We start from the raw sequence: 18,483 nt of genomic DNA, 5'->3' as shown, positions 1-18,483 counted from the left end.
TGGATCTGTACCGAGTAATTTGATTGTGGATCTTTCTATCCAAACCCTCAATAAGTTCAATTATGGCAATTTTGTTTTCAATAGCTTCAAGCCTTTGCATCACGTGTTCCAAGATCAAGATAGTTCCATTAACCATGAGCGGGGGTGAGCCTACCAAATTCATGATAGCTCCATAGGAGTCAACAGTATGGCTCCCCAAAAAATTCCCGCCTACGATGGTATCAAGAATATACCTATTCCAAGGAGAGATTCCAACATAAAAACTGCGAAGAAGAACGGTAGTGGATTGCTTACGAGTAGATCTACTTTGAGCATTGCAAATCCTGTACCAAGCGTCCTTTAAATTTTCTTCCTCAATCTGCTTGAAATTGAGAACTTCGTTCTCAGGGGTATCATTTGGAGTGGTGGGTCTAGCCATTAATGGACTATCCCACACACAAACGAGCAGGAAGTAAGCGAGTGAAACGGGCAAAAGAGAACGGCAAAAAGGCAAAAGAAAACGGAAAAGGAGAAAGGCAAAAAGGCAAATGAAAACGGCAAGGGAGAAAGGCAAAAAGGCAAATGAAAACGGCAAATGTGAAGTGGGGGAGAGGAAAACGAGAGGCAACTGGCAAAAAAGGTAAATGCAAGAGATGAGTTTGTGACACCTACTTGGATAGATCTTGACTTGATCTCTCCTCCCCGGCAACGGCGCCAGAAATAGGCATGTTGACGGGAGATTATTCTTGTCTTGATCTTCCTCGGCAAGCGATCCTCCCTGGCAATGGCGCCAGAAATCGGCGTCTTGACGAGAGATTATTCTTGTCTTGATCTTCCTCGACAAGTGATCCTCTCCGGCAACGGCGCTAGAAATCCTTCTGCTACTGCGTCAACACACCTTCCCTGGCAATGGCGCTAGGAATCCTTCTGCTACGGGCTACGCCTATAGGGACTTCCTTGGCAAATATGCAAAGGATTTCTCCGCGGCCTTGGAGCCTTGCGTTGGTGTTCCCTTGAAGAGGAAAGGGTGATGTAGCACAGCGGCGGTAAGTATTTCCCTCAGTTTGAGAACCAAGGTATCAATCCAGTGGGAGGATCGCGTCAAGTCACAAGTACCTGCACAAACACAAAGAGCTTGCACCCAACGCTATGAAGGGGTTGTCAATCCCTTATAGATTGTTTGCAAAGTGATAACTGAAAGCAAAGAGGTAAACAAAGCAAAGTAAAAGTAAAAGTGGAGACGATAGTTGTGAATAGACCCGGTGGACGTAGTGTTCATTAGTGGCTTCTCTCATGAAAGCAAGTAGACGGTGGGTGAACGAATTACTGTCGAGCAATTGATAGAACCACGCAAAGTCGTGATGTTATCTATGGCAATGATTATATCTATAGGCATCACGTCCAAAACAAGTAGAGTGATACTTTCTGCATCTACTACTATTACTCCACACGTCGACCGCTATCCAGCATGCATCTAGTGTATTAAGTTCAAAAGAACAGAGTAACGCCTTAAGCAAGATGAGATGATGTAGATGGACAATCTCAAATCTATGATGAAAGCCCATCTTGTTACCCTTGATGACAACAACACGATGCGTGCCTTGCTTCCCCTCCTGTCACTGGGAAAGGTCACCACACGGTATGAACCCAAAACCAAGCACTTCTCCTATTGCAAGAATCATAGATCTAGTTGGCCAAACAAAACCCAAGACTCGGAGAGACTTACAAGGATATCAAATCATGCATATAAGAAATCAGCAAAGCCTCAAATATAATTCATAGATAATCTGATCACAAATCCACAATTCATCGGTTCTCGACAAACACACCGCCAAAGAGGATTACATTGGATAGATCTCCATGAAGATCATGGAGAACTTTGTATTGAAGATCCAAGAGAGAGAAGAAGCCATCTAGCTACTAACTACGGACCCGTAGGTCTGAAGTGGACTACTCACGAGTCATTGGAGAGGCGGTGATGTTGATGTAGAAACCCTCCAACTCCAAAGTCCCCTCCGGCAGGGCACCGGGAAGGGTCTCCAGATGAGATCTCGCGGAAACGGAAGCTTGCGGCGGCGGAAAAGTGTTTTCGTGGATGCCCTGATTTTTTCTGCAATTTTAGGGAATTTATAGGCCAAAGAGCTAGGGCAGGGGAGCGCGAGGGAGGCCACAAGCCTGGTAGCCCCCCCCCCCCGGCAGCGGCTACAGGGCTTGTGGGCCCCCTGTGGCTCTCCTGCCTTGGCCCTCAAGTCCCCTGATCTTCTTCTGTTCTGGAAAATTTTATTTTGGGGATTTTATTCCGTTTGGACTCCGTTCCAAAATCAGATCTGAAAATAGGCCAAAACACAGAAAAAACAGGAACTGGCACTTGGCACTGAATTAATAAGTTAGTTCCAAAAAAGATATAAAAGGTACATAAAACATCCAAAGTTGACAAGATAACAGCGTGAAACCATCAAAAATTATAGATACGTTTGAGACGTATCAGTTATCGACAAGTTCAAGGGATTGACTACGACGAGACCTTCTCACCTGTAGCGATGCTGAAGTCGGTCCGAATCATGTTAGCAATTGCCGCATTCTATGATTATGAAATCTGGCAAATGGACGTCAAAACATCATTCCTGAACGGCTTTCTCAAAAAGAATTGTATATGATACAGCCGAAAGGTTTTGTCGATCCTAGCAATGCTAAAAAGGTATGCAAGCTCCAGCGCTCCATCTATGGGCTGGTGCAAGCATCTCGGAGTTGGAACATTCGCTTTGATGAGGTGATAAAAGCGTTTGGGTTTATACAGACTTATGGAGAAGCCTGTATTTACAACAAAGTGAGTGGGAGCTCTGTAGCATTTTCATATTATATGTGGATGACATATTGTTGATGGGAAATTATATAAAACTATAGGAAAGCATAAAGCCCTATTTGAATAAAAGTTTTTCAATGAAGAAGCTTGGAGAAGCTGCTTACATATTAGGCATCAAGATCTATAGAGATAGATCGAGACGCCATAGGTCTTTCACAAAGCACATACCTTGACAAGATATTGAATAAGTTCAATATGGATAAGGCTAAGAAGGGGTTCTTGTCTATATTACAAGGTGTGAGGTTGAGTGCGACTCAACGACCGACCACGGCAGAAGATATAGAGAAGATAAGTACCATCCACTATGCTTCATCCATAGGCTCTATTATGTATGCCATGTTGTGTACCAGACCTAATGTGAACCTTGTCATAAGTTTGGTAGGGAGGTACCAGAGTGATCCAGTAGTGGATCACTGGACAGTGGTCAAGAACATCCTTAAGTACCAAAAAAAAATAAAGATATGTTTCTCGTATATGGCCGAAGAGCTCGTCGTAAAGGATTACGTCGATGCTAGCTTCGACACAGATCCGGATGACTCCAAGTCACAAACCGGATACGTGTATATTTAGAATAATGGGACAATTAGCTGGTGCAGTTGCAAGCAAAGCGTCATGGCGGCATCTACATGTGAAGCGGAGTACAGCGCTGCTTCGGAAGCAGCACAGGAAGGAGTCTGGATGAAGGAGTTCATCACTAACCTAGGAGTTATTCCAAGTGCGTCGGGTCCGATGAGTATGTTCTGTGACAACACTGGAGCTATTGCCATCGCAAAGGAGCCCAGGTTTCACAAGAAGACCAAGCACATCAAGCGCCGCTTCAACTCCATACCTGGATACATCCAGGATGGAGAAATAGATATTTGTAATGTACACACGGATCTGAATGTCACAGACCCGTTGACTAAACCTCTTACACGAGCAAAACAGGATCAGCAGCAGAACTCTATGGGTGTTCGATTCATCACAATGTAACTAGATTATCGACTCTAGTGCAAGTGGGAGACTGTTGGAAATATGCCCTACAGGCAATAATAAAGTGGTTATTATTATATTTCCTAGATCATGATAATTGTCTATTATTCATGCTATAATTGTATTAACCGGAAACCGTAATACATGTGTGACTATATAGATCACAATGTGTCCCTAGTAAGCCTCTAGTTGGCTAGCTCGTTGATCAATAGATGATCATGGTTTCCTAATCATGGACACTGGATGTCATTGATAACGGGATCACATCATTGGGAATGATGTGATGGACAAAACCCAATCGTAAGCATATCACTAGATCGTGTTGTTCGTCTGCTAAAGCTTTTCTAATGTCAAGTATCATTTCCTTAGACCGTGAGATTGTGCAACTTCTGGATACCGTAGGAGTGCTTTGGGTGTACCAAACGTCACAACGTAACTGGGTGATTATAAAGGTGCACCACGGGTATCTCTGAAAGTGTCTGTTGGGTTGTACGAATCGAGACCAGGATTTGTCACTCCGTGTGAAGGAGAGGTATCTCTGGGCCCACTCGGTAATCCATCATCATAATGAGCTCAGTGTGACTAAGGAGTTAGCCACAGGATGATGTGTTACGGAACGAGTAAGGAGACTTGCCGGTAATGAGATTGAACAAGGTATAGGGATACCGACGATCGAATCTCGGGCAAGTATCATACCGGTAGACAAAGGGAATTGCATACGAGATTGATTCAATCCTTGACCTCGTGGTTCATCCGATGAGATCATCGTGGAACATGTGGGAACCAACATGGATATCCAGACCCCGCTGTTGGTTATTGGCCAGAGAAATGTCTCGGTCATGTCTGCATGTCTCCCGAACCCGTAGGGTCTACACACTTAAGGTTCGATGACGCTAGAGTTATAAAGGGAATGGTATGTGGTTACCGAAGGTTGATCGGAGTCCCGGATGAGATCCCGAACGTCACGAGGACCTCCGGAATGGTCCGGAGGTAAAGATTGATATATAGGAAATCCTGTTTTGGTCACCGGAAAAGTTTTGGGCTCATCGGTAGTGTACCGGGAGTGCCGGGAGGGTGGCGGAGGACCCCCGGGAGGGGTGTGACGACCAAAGGATTCCATGGGCTGTTAGAGAAGGTGGACCAACCCTTATTGGGATGGCCAAGGCCTTCCCTAAAGGCCCATGCGCATAGGGATAAAGGAGATAAGGCAAGGAAGCTTAAAAGGAAAGGAGGAAGAGTCCTACCAAGGGAGTCCACCTCCCTTGTGGGAGGAGGACTCTCCCTTAGCTTTGGCCGAAGCTCTCCTCCTTGGAGGAGGGGCCAAGGCATCCCTCCCTCTCCCTACTCCTATATATACTTGAGGTTTTGTCCTTTTGGGAACACACAATTGATCTCTCCCAAGGCGCAACCCTTTCTCTCTCTCTTCTTCCTCCTCCGCACCGCTTGGCGTAGCCCTACCGGAGAACCACATAGCTCCACCGCCACCACGCCGTCGTGTTGCCAGAGCTCTCCCTCAAATTCTCCTCTCTCTCCTTGCTGGATCAAGAAGGAGGAGACGTTACCGGGCTGTAAGTGTGTTGAACGCGAAGGTGTCGTGATTCGACACATAGATCGGAATCCACCGCGATCTGAATCGCTGCGAGTACGACTCCATCAACCGCGTTCATAGTAACGCTTCCGCTTAGCGATCTTCAAAGGTATGAAGATGCTCTACCCCTTTGCTCGTTGCTGGTTTCTCCATAGATAGATCCTTGTATGGCGTAGGAATTTTTTTGAAATTACTACGATCCCCAACGGCTGGTTGCATACTCTCACGCCGACTGGGCAGGCTGCCCCGACACTCGCCGCTCTACATCCGGCTACTGCGTTTACCTCGGACCTTCCCTCATCTCTTGGTCGTCAAAACGACAACCGACGGTGTCCCGCTCCAGTGTGGAGGCTGAGTACAGGGCGGTGGCCAACGCCATCGCCGAATGCTCCTGGTTGCGCCAACTTCTTCAGGAGCTTCATCACGACGTCTCACGAGCTACACTTGTGTACTGTGATAACGTCTCCGCCGTCTACCACTCCGCCAACCCCGTTCATCATCGCCGCACGAAGCACATTGAGCTTGACATACACTTCGTGCGTGAGCAAGTGGCTCTCGGACGCGTCCGCGTCCTCCACGTGCCGAGGGCACAACAGTTTGCCAATGTTATGACCAAGGGGTTACCGACGTCTACCTTCGAGGAGTTCCGGTCCAGTCTATGCGGCACTGGCGACGCTTCGACTGTGTGTGTGTGGGGGGGGGTGTTGAGCATGATCATTACGTATATTAAGCAGCTAGTATTATGTTTGTTATTTCCTACTCCCTCCGTTCCGAAATATAAGTCTTTTTAGAGGTTTCACTAGTGGATTACATACGAATGTATATAGACATACTTTAGAATGTATATTCACTTATTTTGCTTCGTATGTAGACGTTTAGTAAAATCTCTTAAAAGACTTATATTTAGGAACGGAGGGAGTAGTTTATCTCCCGATCCTTTCCTTGTATAACGGATACAGTTGAGATATTTCTGCCCATGTACTCTATATATGCTAAGGCATACAATCAATGCAAATATCGTCAAACCACAATCCCGTAGTCTTAAATTTGTCTACATATAAATGTATCTAATATTAAAATTTGTCTAGATATATCCGGATATATCCGTAACTAAACAAACCTGAGTCAACTAGTTCGGCACCGAGGGAGTACCTTAATTCCTGTATTTGGCTGAGAAACCTGCCGATTGCATCTCAGGTGTAAAGGCCAAAAGTTTTTCAGTTGTACAATGTTTCCAAAAGTTTTTCAGTTGTACAATGTTTCGCGGCGAGCTGTGAGTGAGATGAAGTATTGTTGCATTCCAGGCCCATACGTTCTCAAAATACATCGCAAGTTACGAGAGTTTTCTCATACATGTCTTGATGCACTGAAGCATCCTAAGTTATAGCTTATGTTGTTACCTAAACACAAATTTCAGTTAAACATATATACTTTTTGCTTTTCGTTTCAAGTTTCTGGTTCAGCTTTGCAACTATGCAGCAGAATATATCGGTTCTCTCTTCCAGATACTGTACTATTTTTTTGTAATTTATCATGAATTAGGCCCTGCTTAGCACCAGACGTGTCATAAGGGCTCGCACTGCATATAACAGAAACAATAATAATAATCGCATAAAGGCACAATACATTGTAGGCGCTTAGTTAACTGGCTGACTTGCTCGCGCACTCTGCGAAAATGGCACCAGTCTGCTGTTGATGTTACAAGAAATTTTACAACAATCATGATCTTTTGCTTTGCATCCACTTGAGCTAACTTTATGTACATGTAAGAAAGCTATGTATCAGCAACTGATATATGTACAACACTACAGCGGCCTCAATCCTCCCTGCATTTCGTTTCAGGAATGTTTGCCACAAACCCGCCTGCTAGTGAGAATCACAAAAAAGTTTCCTTACATTGCAAACCGTGAGCAACCTGCGTATTCATTTAAGACAATAAGCATGAGAAATAAATCCCAGCACAGCCACTGAAAGCAGCAAAAATGTAAAACATATTTCTAGGGCGGTTTGCACATACAAACAGTAAATAAGCCTGTGATCTAGATATAATTTAAACTGAAACAGGAAGTTCTTGCAGATTGCAATCACTAAAACAACATATAAAATATTAACACTTGGTTACTGGTGAAGACGCAATATAATAATAGCTCAAACAGGGAATGTAGTTAAAGATATTACCATTTTAGTGGATGACGCGCAGCCAACGAGCCTAATCCTTCTGACATTACACCTCTGTATACTACATTGAGCATCAAAAAGCAGAAGTGGGCTCCGGTGTATGTAACATTCTGCGGCAGCTCCTCAGCGGGATCACAAAGATGGAAGATTGGCTTAGAAATGTCCTCACTCCGATCCTTTTATAGTAGACATACTTGCCTTTTCCTTTTCCATTTTCTTCCTCTCAGCTTCCACAGTTCGAGCATTTTCATCACGTGATTTCTTGAACATATTCACGAAAACAACCAAAATCGATGTAACTGAGAACAGAAGAGCAAGAAATCATCAAGGAAAGATCAAAAGGTAAATACTGCTGTGCTAAAAAAAACTAAGTTCATATCAATTCAAAAACTGAAGTGTGTGGACTCGATTCATAATGAAACTAAAAGAACAGAGAACGCCACTTGACAGACCATTCCCGAGAAACAGCAATGTGATTCAAAAGAAATGCACTGTTTAACGAAATGTTTGGTCCTATGAGAGGAACTTCCTCAAGGGATTAGGGGCAATATTTTGAAGTTTTTTTCCTTGTACTAGTGCGATCAGCAAAATTGTCATACTGAAATTGATAAATATGATATTACTCAAAGATGTAGCTTCACTGACCACCTTCGCCATATGATGAGCTACATATGTGGAATAATTAAGAGAACAATGCCTAATAAAGCTGTAAAATATTATAAAGGCCACACAAAACCTTGCTCAAAAGGGCAGCGGGCTGGATCTTCACCAAAATATTGAGCTAGGGAATCAGCGTTCCTTCCCTGCAAAACAAATGTCAAGGTCTTACACAAACATAAGGCGTGTACAAAAGAATAACTTTTGAGGCAGGGGCTCACCACTTCTGAGTACAAGGAAATGAGGGACCTAACTACAGCTTCTGCTGAGTCGAGAAAGCATTTCAATGCCTGTAAAAACAAGTGATCTCAGTTTCGTAAAATATCATTATTTGTTTCGCACAACTAATCTCATCAGTTATGCTTGCTTTAGAGTTTAGGAGTCCCTGAAGGGGTCACAACTCCTACCGAGTTCAGAGTTTGGACTGTGCACGGTGTTATTGCTGAGCTTAATACATAAAAGTGAATGCCAATGACTCCCTGAATTGCGCATCAATTGTGTTCAGTAGCTAGCAGAACATTTTGTAAGCCGGTACATACTTGATTTTATGTTCTGAGCAATTTGTTCAGGACATGGAGCCTTGCAGCACTTCTTTTCAACTTGAGAGGTGGTGTGTATTTATTCTATTATAATGAATGGATGATGCAGAAAAGTATGCACTCTGTCCTACTATACATAAAGTTGCAAATCAAAGAAAACTCAAACAAGTACACATCGAATATCAGGGGATAGTTAATTCAATAATTTTGTAATAATAACATGGTTTAAGTTGTCATTTCTTGTCCTGGGAGAGTAAAATATAAGCTCCTTAACCAGTGGGCTAGTTGTAAACAGAACAAATATGTGCAACATCCAACAACCGTGAAAAGTAGGCAGACGGGAATTATTTCTTACCTTGCGGAAGCCAACAGATATGGCTCCATCGTTCACTGAAGCAGCTAATTCCTGCTCAACCTTCTCAAGACCTTTGTTTATTGCTTGCATTTCTTCAGCAAGCAACTTCAATTGGATCTGGGGTGATTAGCAAATGCAATTGTGGAGCAACATATTTGATGAGTAACTCGATGGTCATCCAAAATTGCTATTAATAGATAACTACAGTACCTTCGAAGCTGCTTCCAGATGAATCAAGTCTTTGTCAAAATCAAGAAGCTCGGGCAACTTTTCAGCAAGAAGCTAGCATGTAATAGAGAAAGATAAGGTAAACTGCACAAGCTTGCAAAAGCAACTGGCAAAAGGACAGACCCAGTGCTAGAAGCTCCCACACCAGGTGGGATCTGGGGAAGTATTATACGAGGCAAGCCTTACCCCTGCACAGTGCAATGCAGAGAGGCCGCGTCGAACCCAGGACCTCTTGGCACAAGAAGAACAACTGGCAGACTATTATTATAAATATGCATTGGTACATGTAGTTAGAAACTGCGTAAAATAGCAGATCATTCATTAAGCTGCAGAATAAAATACAGAATACAAGACAAGCAATTGCCCACGTGCACAGCACAGGAATTTGGGATACCGGAACAAGGCTGGTTCCTGTACAGTTACCAGTAACAGCCTGCCGTTTGAAGCTTACAAGAGAACCATGACTACGCAGAGAACTGGCAGAAGTTTACAATCCAACTAACAGCTCCTGTGGAAGCCATCAATAACATTACACCAAAGATCCCTCACCTCGCTGGGATTGGCATATATATATATATATATATATATATATATATATATATATATGCCAGTTGCAGTTAGTTGGATCTGGCCAGTTGCAGGATAGGTATTGAGGTGCCTGGAGCTGGCCAGTTGCAGTTCTAAGCTCAGACCAAGCATCAGATGAGACCGCTCTTGAGATCAGATTGATCATGCTCCTAAAACTCACAACCAACCAGTAAATTTACCAACACTGAAGCGAGCCATCAGGCTGAAGGACATCAACCTGGTGACAGGCTTAATAATGGGTCTTTGGAGCACCCCTATTATTGTTTGTTTGATCTGTATTACTAATTGATACACCCAGAGCTGGCCCGTGAAAGAAAATCTCGAGCAGACTAAGCTAATATGCAACAAACAGACATTTCCCACAGTCATGACTGCAGTTTGCACCGAAATCATCATGTATTTCAATAGTTCGAGGCTGACATTCAAAAGGCTTTAGAGCTCAGGGTTAAAATATGAACCTCTGCTAGAGTTTAAGGTTGGAAAGTGGACTTTAGTCCTATATAAAGTAATCACACTACGACAAGATACATGATTCCCTACTTTAAAGGCTCAGATAAATTACCGTAGTTCTGTACTAGCACAACAAAATCGCATAGCAGTATAGGAAAAACCATGTATCATAAGTCCATAAGAAGTGGCACAGTTTTCTGCAGTAAGATATTAAATCCTAAGTTCCTAACCAGCACTGAATTACTGTGTGATATGGCCAGTGGTGAAGATGGACTAAGAAGTTTTAGCATGCAAACCTACGTGTGCATAGCGTAACAACTTATGCCGGGTGCATACCTTGCATAAATAGTGCATTAGTGTCATCTTATTGTTCCTAGCTCGAGTATCCGATAGTTTAAGAAGACTATCCAATCTGAAGCCAACAGCAGAACCTGTTCAGCACATCACTGTATCAGAAAATGCTATTAAACAAAAGGCATTCCATGCAAAATTTCCACAATGATTTGGTACCTCGTGCTGTTCCTTGATTCAATGCATTCCCTAATGTGAGAATGGTCTGCATTATCTGCCGTAACTTCAGTGACTCTTTCACCTGAATAAAATGAAACATTAAGCCAATCAATATATAAGAATACATATAAGTTAAAAAAAATCTGAAGAAAGAGAAGATACAACATTGTACCTCTTTCGTTGCATCATTTATGGTGGTTAAGTTAGTTCTTAGCTCATCTGCCTGACAAAACACAAGAAATTACAACTGCAGGTTATGGAGAAAGTGAGATAATCCAAGTAAATTAACTGGTGGAGGAAGAGAACGGACCTGTGTTGAGAATGCAATTCTGAAAGCAAAAACTCTTAGTTTGGACTCGACGCGAGGAACTTTCATTAGCTCCAGGAAAAACTACAGCAAAATTGAAATCTTCCATCAATATATTCAAAGTGGCGCACCATATGCAACAAAAATATTAAACCAACCTGTTCACATTTTCCAAGCATTTCTTTGTTTCCGTTGTAGTTCTGAGCTCATAGATGAAAAGGATAAGCGATTTAGGACAAAACAGCATCAGATACTAAATGACAAGGGAGCCTAACTTACAGACCATGAAATGCAAAAGACAAAAGATAGTAGTAAGCAGAAGCACCTTCAACATCTCGATTTCTTCGTTTGTAGGGCAAAACTTAATGAGATTCTCCACTTGGTCATTATCAAGAACAGAAGTATCCAAAGCCAAGATCGCGCTCTGAAAGATACAACCATTTCAGAGAAAATTACATAGGAACACTAAAAAGTACTCCCTCCGTTCCTAAATACAATTCATTTTAGAGATTTTAATATAGACTACATATGGATGTATATAGACATATTTTAGAGTGTAGATTCACTCATTTTACTACGAATGTAGTCTATATTGCAATCTCTAGAAAGACTTGTATTTAGGAACGGAGGGAGTATCAGGCTAACAGACATTTGTTAACAGCGCCATTTGAGCAGATTAATAATGTCATCGTGTGATAAATTAATTAGAAGATAAAAAAATGGATTGAGAAAGCAACCCAACTCAGCAGTAACTTGCATGTATGATAACCATATACAGTGGTTTTACATTACCAAAAGAGAGTCTGAAAGGCCATTTAAGTTTTCCAGTGCTCTGTAGGGCTTACGCAGCTTAATGTTAGACCACTGTATGAGTGCAAACTAAACAAGAAAAAACTAGGACTTGCAGTAATAATTTTGTGCTGACAGAAACTTTCATGCATGGTGTGTGAAAGAAGATAGCAAGATTCGTGTACATCACCGAATCTATTAATTCATGATAGCATATAAGTTTACACTTGGGCAAATAGCAAACAAAAAATATGCAGATGAAGGTTGACAACAAAGGTATCAACTCCATAAGAAGTTGTAAATGAATAGAAACGGGAAAAGGAAAAATAATATCGATACAAGCTTCAGATATTGAGGACAGTACTCCCGCAGTTCCACAATGTAGTGCATATAGATGACTTTTTCCAAAAGTCAAACTTAAAAAACTTTGACCAAGTTTATAGAGAAAATTATCCATATCTACTACCAAACACATACAATATGACAATATCTCTCATGATGCATCTAATAATATACATTTAATATTCTAAATGTAGATAATTTTCTCCATAAACCTGGTCAAAGTTTGTAAAAATTAACTTCAGAAAAAAAATCCATATGCACTGCATTATGGAACGGAGGGAGTATAAATAATTATGTCATCAACAAAGCACAGAATTCTCTGAGATGTCACTATTCCACAGGAGAAGTCATGTGCATCTTTTTTTTGTGTCAAAGTGTAGAGAGTAGGTAATAACCCACAAAGGATACTCACAATCATATCAGGAAGAGGCATTTTGATTTTGGTAAGCATGATCTCACAATTATTTGCTCTTCTCATATCAACCTGTAACGAAACTAGCAGGACCAATTAGTACATGGCCTAACCGCCTAAGGTAGAAGCACAGAATGGAAGTTCAAACTATTTCAAGTTCCCTGAAGGAAATCAGTGCATTAAGAAAGTGAAAGCTTCCATACCAGGTGAACAATTTCTGGCTTGCTAATAGCAGAGCCACGCTTCGTTCCTCCTTTTTCACTTGCATTGGTTGCAACGGCAGTGGAGAACAAGGTCTCTAACTCGGACATATCAATATCAGGAGCCCTGCAAAATAGTGCTTGACAGCATGAGTAAATACAGTCTCAATACAGAGTTCCCACATGTTAAACAAGGACAAGGAATGCCAGGCCATGTTCAAAGAACATAATTTAGCGTGATATATGTTCATAGTAGCATGCTATATGTTCATAAACAATGGATGTTGTGTTTTACGCCTAGTGGTTGCAATGATCTAAAATCATCAACAGCTGAATTAAATGCAAAAATATTGTCAGCATAACAGTTACCTAGCCTGATTCCCTTGATTTTGGGCATCCGCCCAGAGACTTCCTTGCACCGCTCGTGTAACTTTCACCCAGTGCAAAGGCTTTAATGAAGCTTTCTTTGGGGGGTTGCTTTGAAGCGCCAATCCAATGCCGCGACCTTTTGCTGATCCGGTTGCTGCTCTTCCCCTTCCCAGTAATGGAGGTGGTGCTGGTGCATTTGAGATCTTTGAGCTTGGTGGTGGAGGGGGTACAGTTCCAGGTGGTTTTGGTGCTTGAGGTGGTGGGAGTGGGGGTGCAGGAGCTTTCTTTCCTGTCACTGATGGTGCTGGAGGACCTCTTTTAATAGCGCCTGCTGGCAATGGTGGAGGTAAGGGTGGGCCTGGTGCACCAGGTGGAGGTGGAGGTGGTGGAGGAGGTGGCCCTTTCGACAGAGTGCCAGTAGTTGTAGATGTTCTGTCAGAAGAGGGAGGGGGGCGGGGTGGGGGTGGAGGCGGCGGAGGGCATTTCTTAGCTACTCCTTGAGCTTGGGGAGGAGGTGGTGGAGGTGGTGGGACTGGATGACGTTGAACATTTTGCCGAGGCTGCAGGATCGATGCAGATAGAGGTGCTCCTGTCCGAGAATTTGCCAAGGGTGGCGGTGGTGGAGGCGGTGGAGAAGATACGTTACTAATATGAGGTGGTGGTGGTGGTGGTGGCGGCGGCGGTGAGAAAAAAGGTTTGCTGCCACTTGGCGGCGGCGGCGGTGGTGGTGGTGGTGGCGGCGGTGCCGTTGCCGAGGAAACAGGTTTGCTGCCAGTTGGTAGTGGTGGTGGCGGCGGCGGCGGCGGCGGCGCTGCCGAGGAAGCAGGTTTGCTGCCACTTAGTGGTGGTGGTGGTGGTGGCGGTGGCGGCGCTGAGAAAGTAGGCTTGCTTTCATTTGCTGCTGGTGGTGGTGACACCTGTGCCGAGATAACATGCTTATCTCCATTTTCTGTTGATAGTGGTGGCGGCTGCCAGCTACTTGGTAACTCCTGCTGTATTTCTGCTGGCAGCAAACTTTGTTCAGTTGAAAGGCCACAAGATCTACCATGTGGAGGAGGGGGCGATGAAGTGTTCCCTGAGGAAGTAGCTGCACAAGTTGTGATAGTTATGAATCAGACTTTAATGAAGATGGTGGAGAAAAGAGAGAAGAGCATGAAAACACCAGGTCCAGCAAGAGAAGTTTTATTCGAGGGGTGTATTCCCTAAATAATTGAACGTGGTAATAAAGTTTAACAAGAAAAATGACTTGTGTAAATAGATGTACCAATAGATTCAGAATCTTCAGTGGTATGAGCACGATCAATGTTCTCTGAGTCCGATGAGTTCCCACCATGTTGAACCTTATCATAATCTGCTGAATAACCGGAATCAGAAGCTGCAGAATATTTTTCTTCGTCAGAATCCAGTGGAGACATTAGTGGCATCTGGAGGCCAACTTTAGCTTGGAACTTCGAAAGCTCTTTCATGTCGCTGAGTATTAGCTTTTGAAATTTATCTTGCAGCGAGTTTGCTGAGAATTCTTTGAGCAACCAAGAGGCAGCATTATCACCGCTTTCCATCCATTCAACATCATTGAAGAGTTCTTGAACAGCTGAAAAGGCTTCAATTGGTAAACCACCTTTCATATCACCGTTCAATGTTGCTGTTGGAGCCCTTGGAGGAGAAATGCCCCCAATTTCACAAAACAGTACCTGCACTTCCAAATCTGCATTAGTAATTGTTTTCTTGCCTGAAAATTTCAAATTAGTAGGTGCATTGCTCTTACCTCTGCTCTAAAATTCCTCGGGTACCGATCTTTTGAACCCCAGAGTATATCAACATCATCGCTATTCAGCATCAGTACATTTGAACGAATAAAAGCAGTATTAAACATTATCCGGAACATCATAACTTCCTTTTCTGGATCAAGATCAAGATGCACACACTCCAGAACAACATCTCCCTGGACTGGACACTGGATATCAATTTTTATCACATCACAGTCCTCCTGCACGAAAACAATACAGATTGATGCAAGATAAAAATAAATTAAGAAAGCAAACAAGAACTTCATCTGATTCCAATTATCACCTACCTGCCGATAGTGGCGCAGGGTCTTCTTCTTAGGCATTGAAAAAATCATGTCGGTCATGCTAGCATTCTTGCCAAGAAGATTTCGACCAAAAATTCGGATCAATGGCCTACATCCATTATCAGAATCGAAATTTGGAATAGCTCGAAGGATCAGACAATCCAAAGAGAGTGCCCGCTCCATAGGAGGCCACTCCGGAGAGATATTTCTTCTGGCTACATACTGCATATATCGGAGCTGAGAGGGCATTGGGTTGAGTGCAGAAAATAGCTGTAGGAACCCTTTAGGGGCCTCACGGTGAACAATATCCAGAGTTTTATGTTCTGCACTGTGCAATTTCTTGAAAATAAGAAAACAAGATAGCAGAAATGCCAATGATGGCCAGCCCCCTCTCTCACAATGTAGTAGTATAATATTTTGGCTGTTCCCAGTAGATAGCCAGTGTTCACAGACACGAAGAAAATGTTGAATAAGAGATAGAGGAAGCACTGGGCAGCCTTCAAAATGGCGTGGGTAGTCAATTACTGGAATGTCGTATTCATGTAGGATATCAGCAAGCTGGCTTCTCTTATCCCCATCTCTAAAGTTAATCGCCAGAAATTGAGAATCTGCGTGCTCTTCATGCAACTCTGTAAGAATTCCATTCAAATAGACTGGGTACATTCCATGCGGCAAAACTTCAGTGCAGAAGCATGAATCAAAAACTGCAATATGGCATAAGATACCAAATTAATTGGAATAAAAAATAATAAATCAACAAATAACAAATGAGGTAATCAATAAAAAAGAGTAACAGCACATCAGAAACTTACCATAGATCCTGTCAATGAACTCCAGTAATCCATCGGGAGGCCTCTTGTAGAAGAATCTACTAAGCAGTGACATTTCATGGGAATGAGGAATTGTTATCAAATGTGCTCAAGAGTCTGAGAATTGATCACTTCAGCTTCAAAAAATAATAGATTTCAGAAGGGCAAAGGGTAACTCTTCAACACCTCTGTAAATAACAGAGCAAAATTAATTAGACTTAAAACTTCAAACACCTATATTTGCTAAGCATGACACTTTAACAGATGATCCAGCACGATCTCATGGTCCAGGTCTCATTACCAGACATTAGAGCAACACCTACAAGCAAACTACTACTCCCTCCGTTCCTAAATATAAGCCTTTTTAGACATTTCAATAGGAGACTACATACGAAGCAAAATGAGTGAATCTATGCTCTAAAATATGTCTATATACATCCGTATGTAGTTCAATAGTGGAATCTTTAAAAAGACTTATATTTAGGAACGGAGGAAGTATTAAGCAGTGATTCAGCCGGATCAAGTTGGATCGAACTTCTCTACAATGGCATGGTAAAACTCTATGTATCAGTCAAACTCAAATCATGAATTGGACACTTCAAATGCAAATTACAAAAGTTCCAGAATTCCCCTCCTCCCCACTTTATGCACCCCGCGCCAACCATGCTATTATGATCGGAGAAAGTACACACAATAGTCTCACTAAGGTATTGGAGCTAACAATCCCGCCAGCGACGGTGAGACCATGCGAGACACTTAGATACATCATTCGGGCATGCGGTATTTGGGCAAAAACGCAAGATGTGGGCGAGTTATACTAAGCATTATAACTGGAAACCTAATGAGAACTTAAATACGAAGGAATAGAAACAGGTTGCTAAATTAAAATTGCGAAACAGACGAGGTGAGGACCTTAGCAGTTGCTGCAGCTACCACTTCCAAGGGTGGATCTAGATGGTGTGCACGGGCAGACCCAAAATTTGTCGAGGTTAGTAGAGGTTGAACTCATCCCTGTATGGCAAAAGGCGCATACGTCAAAAACAAGTAGCGAACACCCGGACCGGGTGGAACCAGCAGGGCGCGGTGTCCCGATAAGGTAGAACACGAATGGGCCGGCGTTGCGCGTGAGCGGTGGGTGAGGAGTGAGAGACTGAGGCCGGCGGTGACCGTAATCTATGCACGGCGGCAGCTATAGGGCACAGCAGCGGTAGACTGAAACTAGTGGCGGATCTAGGATTTTAAAACAGGATGGTCCACCTTACAAATATTTGGCACATCCGAGTCCAGCATAGCTCTTCTTTGCAACGTGTTTCTTTCTAGAAATGAGAAGCAATGTCTACGAGTCCTCTTTCATTCTTCAACAATTATACAAGAAATAATACGTCCTATCAGTCCAAGCATTCTACCAGTCATAATTGGACAACAGCAAATGAATCAATCAATATAAGGTTTGAATCATAAATTGCGAAATCGGGAAAATGGGAGAATGGGGGAACAGCCGTACCTGTGTTCTGTGTTGAGTCGTGGGATGGGTGGCTGCAGGCTGCTGCTGTTGCTGCAGGGTGCAGGCTGCACCGCTGGGGAGAAGCTTTGCTGCACGCCTGCGCGGCGGCTGGCTGCGCACCGCCGGACTGCTGCGGTCTGCGGACTGGGAGGCTGGGAGCAGTAGACTGCACGGGCGCGGCAGCAGTGTGCGTGGGAGGGCGCGACGAGGCACGGAACCACGGGGGCAGGCGGGAGGCGGCGACGACGAGTGGCCGGCGAGGCACAGAGGTAGGCGGGATGCGGGAGGCGGCTGCCGGCGAGTTCAGATCGGGAATCGGGGGGCGAGTGCTTGCGGACCGGCACGACTAGGCAGCTTGCTGGGCTTTGGTTAGTTAGGTCAGGACTCGGGAGCGGTGGAGAGGAAACGTTTGGAGGAGATGGATTTGAGTTTTTACTTGATCGTGAAAGAGATATCTGATCCAGAAAGAAACAGACTAGTATTGGGTCCATTCAAAATCCTGATTTTGTGACTATTTCTATTTGTATCTCGTTTGGAAGAAGAAAATACTGTAGACACTTAAAATACTGCTTATTTTATCATCTAATGATGTTTACCCTATTTTATTATTATTGTCAAGAACAATAGCGAGCGAATGTATAGTGCCTCGCTCTCCGACAATGATCACTGCCATGTGATGTGCAGAAAAATAAGGATGATGCGCGAAAGTGCGTTGAGTTGGCATGTTAAGACCGATCGCCTTCTATCTATTTTAAAAGTATCGTGCACGTAAC

At 43.3% G+C, this 18,483-nt stretch overlaps 1 protein-coding gene across 4 annotated transcripts; it reads right to left on the bottom strand.

Annotated features, from left to right (window-relative positions):
* Positions 1-6,988: 6,988 nt before the first annotated feature.
* On the bottom strand, positions 6,989-18,066 carry LOC123427381 (formin-like protein 3). Of its 4 annotated transcripts, XM_045111405.1 has the most exons (21): positions 17,711-18,052; positions 17,119-17,217; positions 16,210-16,394; positions 15,401-16,101; positions 15,092-15,313; positions 14,591-15,017; positions 13,327-14,413; positions 12,961-13,084; positions 12,758-12,829; positions 11,540-11,638; positions 11,373-11,414; positions 11,218-11,298; positions 11,080-11,130; positions 10,908-10,989; positions 10,734-10,828; positions 9,342-9,413; positions 9,132-9,248; positions 8,459-8,527; positions 8,317-8,383; positions 7,581-7,879; positions 6,989-7,317 (listed from the first exon to the last, which is right to left on the bottom strand). In XM_045111405.1, the coding sequence occupies exons 3-20, from the start codon at positions 16,280-16,282 to the stop codon at positions 7,746-7,748; spliced, it is 3,615 nt and encodes a 1,204-aa protein (XP_044967340.1). In that variant the 5' UTR covers positions 16,283-16,394; positions 17,119-17,217; positions 17,711-18,052; the 3' UTR covers positions 6,989-7,317; positions 7,581-7,745. The 4 variants fall into 4 exon arrangements, with proteins under 4 accessions (XP_044967340.1, XP_044967341.1, XP_044967342.1 ...); XM_045111406.1 differs by lacking the exon at positions 17,119-17,217; XM_045111407.1 differs by lacking the exons at positions 6,989-7,317; positions 7,581-7,879; positions 8,317-8,383; ... (1 more) ...; positions 9,132-9,248; positions 9,342-9,413 and having other exon boundaries at positions 10,752-10,843; positions 17,711-18,063.
* Positions 18,067-18,483: the final 417 nt, after the last annotated feature.

Source organism: Hordeum vulgare, chromosome 2H (genome assembly GCF_904849725.1).
Source record: "Hordeum vulgare subsp. vulgare chromosome 2H, MorexV3_pseudomolecules_assembly, whole genome shotgun sequence".
In the NCBI taxonomy this organism is placed as follows: domain Eukaryota; kingdom Viridiplantae; phylum Streptophyta; class Magnoliopsida; order Poales; family Poaceae; genus Hordeum; species Hordeum vulgare.
The sequence above is the reverse complement of the archived record's forward strand: the minus strand, read 5'-3'. Positions and strand labels throughout refer to the sequence as shown.